The sequence below is a fragment of the Neopelma chrysocephalum genome, unplaced genomic scaffold, assembly GCF_003984885.1.
Source record: "Neopelma chrysocephalum unplaced genomic scaffold, ASM398488v2 Primary Assembly neopelma1_63485, whole genome shotgun sequence".
In the NCBI taxonomy this organism is placed as follows: domain Eukaryota; kingdom Metazoa; phylum Chordata; class Aves; order Passeriformes; family Pipridae; genus Neopelma; species Neopelma chrysocephalum.
Genome location: NW_020906155.1, coordinates 1 through 1,421, shown reverse-complemented (window position 1 = coordinate 1,421; position 1,421 = coordinate 1). Strand labels below are relative to the sequence as shown.

Below are 1,421 nucleotides of genomic sequence, written 5' to 3'. Positions count from 1 at the left end.
GTCACCACCGCCGTCCCCGCCCCCCTTGATGACGTCACTGGCGTCCCCGCCCCCCTCGCTGCCGTCCCGGCGCTGCTCCCTGGCCACGCGTGCGATGAGGTCGATGGCGGCGTGGCGCAGCGGGTGCCCCTCCCCCCGCCGGTCCCGCCCCACCCCCAGGACCCGCCCACTCCGGGGGTCCACGGCTGCCGCCCCCACCCCCAGCCCCGCCCCCGCTGCCACGGCCACGCCCATGGCCACGCCCGCCACAAGCTCCTCCCCCGGGGACAGGGCGGGGGGACCGGGCGGGGCCGGGGGGCCGCGCCCCACCCACGGCCAAAGCCCCGCCCCCTTCGCCGCCACAGACTCCGCCCCCGGCGCCGGGACACGCCCCGGGAGCCGCACCCGGAACGGGGGGCCCAGACCACGGGGGGACACCCCCGGGCCCAGCAGGGACTCCAGAACCAAACTGGGAGCACTGGGAGAGGCACCACTGGTGGAACTGGGAGCACTGGGAGCACTGGAGTCACCGGTGGAGCTGGTGGAACTGGAGTCACTGGTGGTACTGGTGATACTGGTGCCACTGGTGGAACTGGTGCCACTGGTGGAACTGGTGGAACTGGGGGCACTGGTGGAACTGGGAGCACTGGGGCAACTGGGAGCACTGGTGGCAGTTGAGTCCTTGGTGGTGCCGGTGAAACTGGTGGCACTGGGAGCACTGGAGTCACTGGTGATACTGGTGGCACTGGTGGAACTGGGAGCACTGGTGGAACCGGTGGCACTGGTGAAACTGGTGGCACTGGTGGAACTGGTGGCACTGGTGGCAGTTGAGTCCCTGGTGGTGCTGGTGAAACTGGTGGCACTGGGAGCACTGGTGATACTGGGAGCACTGGAACCACTGGTGCCACTGGGACCACTGGAGTCACTGGTGCCACTGGTGGTACTGGTGAAACTGGTGCCACTGGTGATACTGGGAGCACTGGAGCCACTGGTGCCACTGGTGATACTGGGAGCACTGGAGTCACTGGTGCCACTGGTGGCACTGGTTGAACTGGTTGAACTGGTGTCCCCAGTCCCGGCGATGGCCCTGCTGTCCCCGCTCCCAGTGGCGGCACTGGGAGCACTGGTGGAACTGGTCAGACTGGTGCCACTGGTGTTCCCGGTCCCAGTGGTGCCACTGGTCCTACTGGTGGCACTGAAGGCACTGGAGGCACTGGTGTTACTGGTGGTACTGGTGTTACTGGTGTTACTGGTGCTCCTGGTCCTGGTGGCCTCAGTGACATCATCAGTGATGTCATCAGTGACATCATCGACGGTGATGAAATCAATGGGGGCTCCGTCACCTGCAGGACCCCAAACCAGTGACCCCAATGCTCCCAGTAACCCCCCAGGAACCCCCCAGTGTCTTCCCAGTGCTCCCAGTAACCTCCCAGTCACACTCC

At 66.6% G+C, this 1,421-nt stretch overlaps 1 protein-coding gene across 1 annotated transcript; it reads right to left on the bottom strand.

Moving 5' to 3' along the window:
- Positions 1–8: 8 nt before the first annotated feature.
- On the bottom strand, positions 9–1,352 carry LOC113979242 (putative protein TPRXL; the record flags this gene model as incomplete). The annotated part of the gene is made up of 2 exons (XM_027706697.1): positions 9–602; positions 1,026–1,352. Coding segments are annotated over 2 exons (921 nt in total), but the record flags the coding sequence as incomplete, so codon positions are not given.
- Positions 1,353–1,421: the final 69 nt, after the last annotated feature.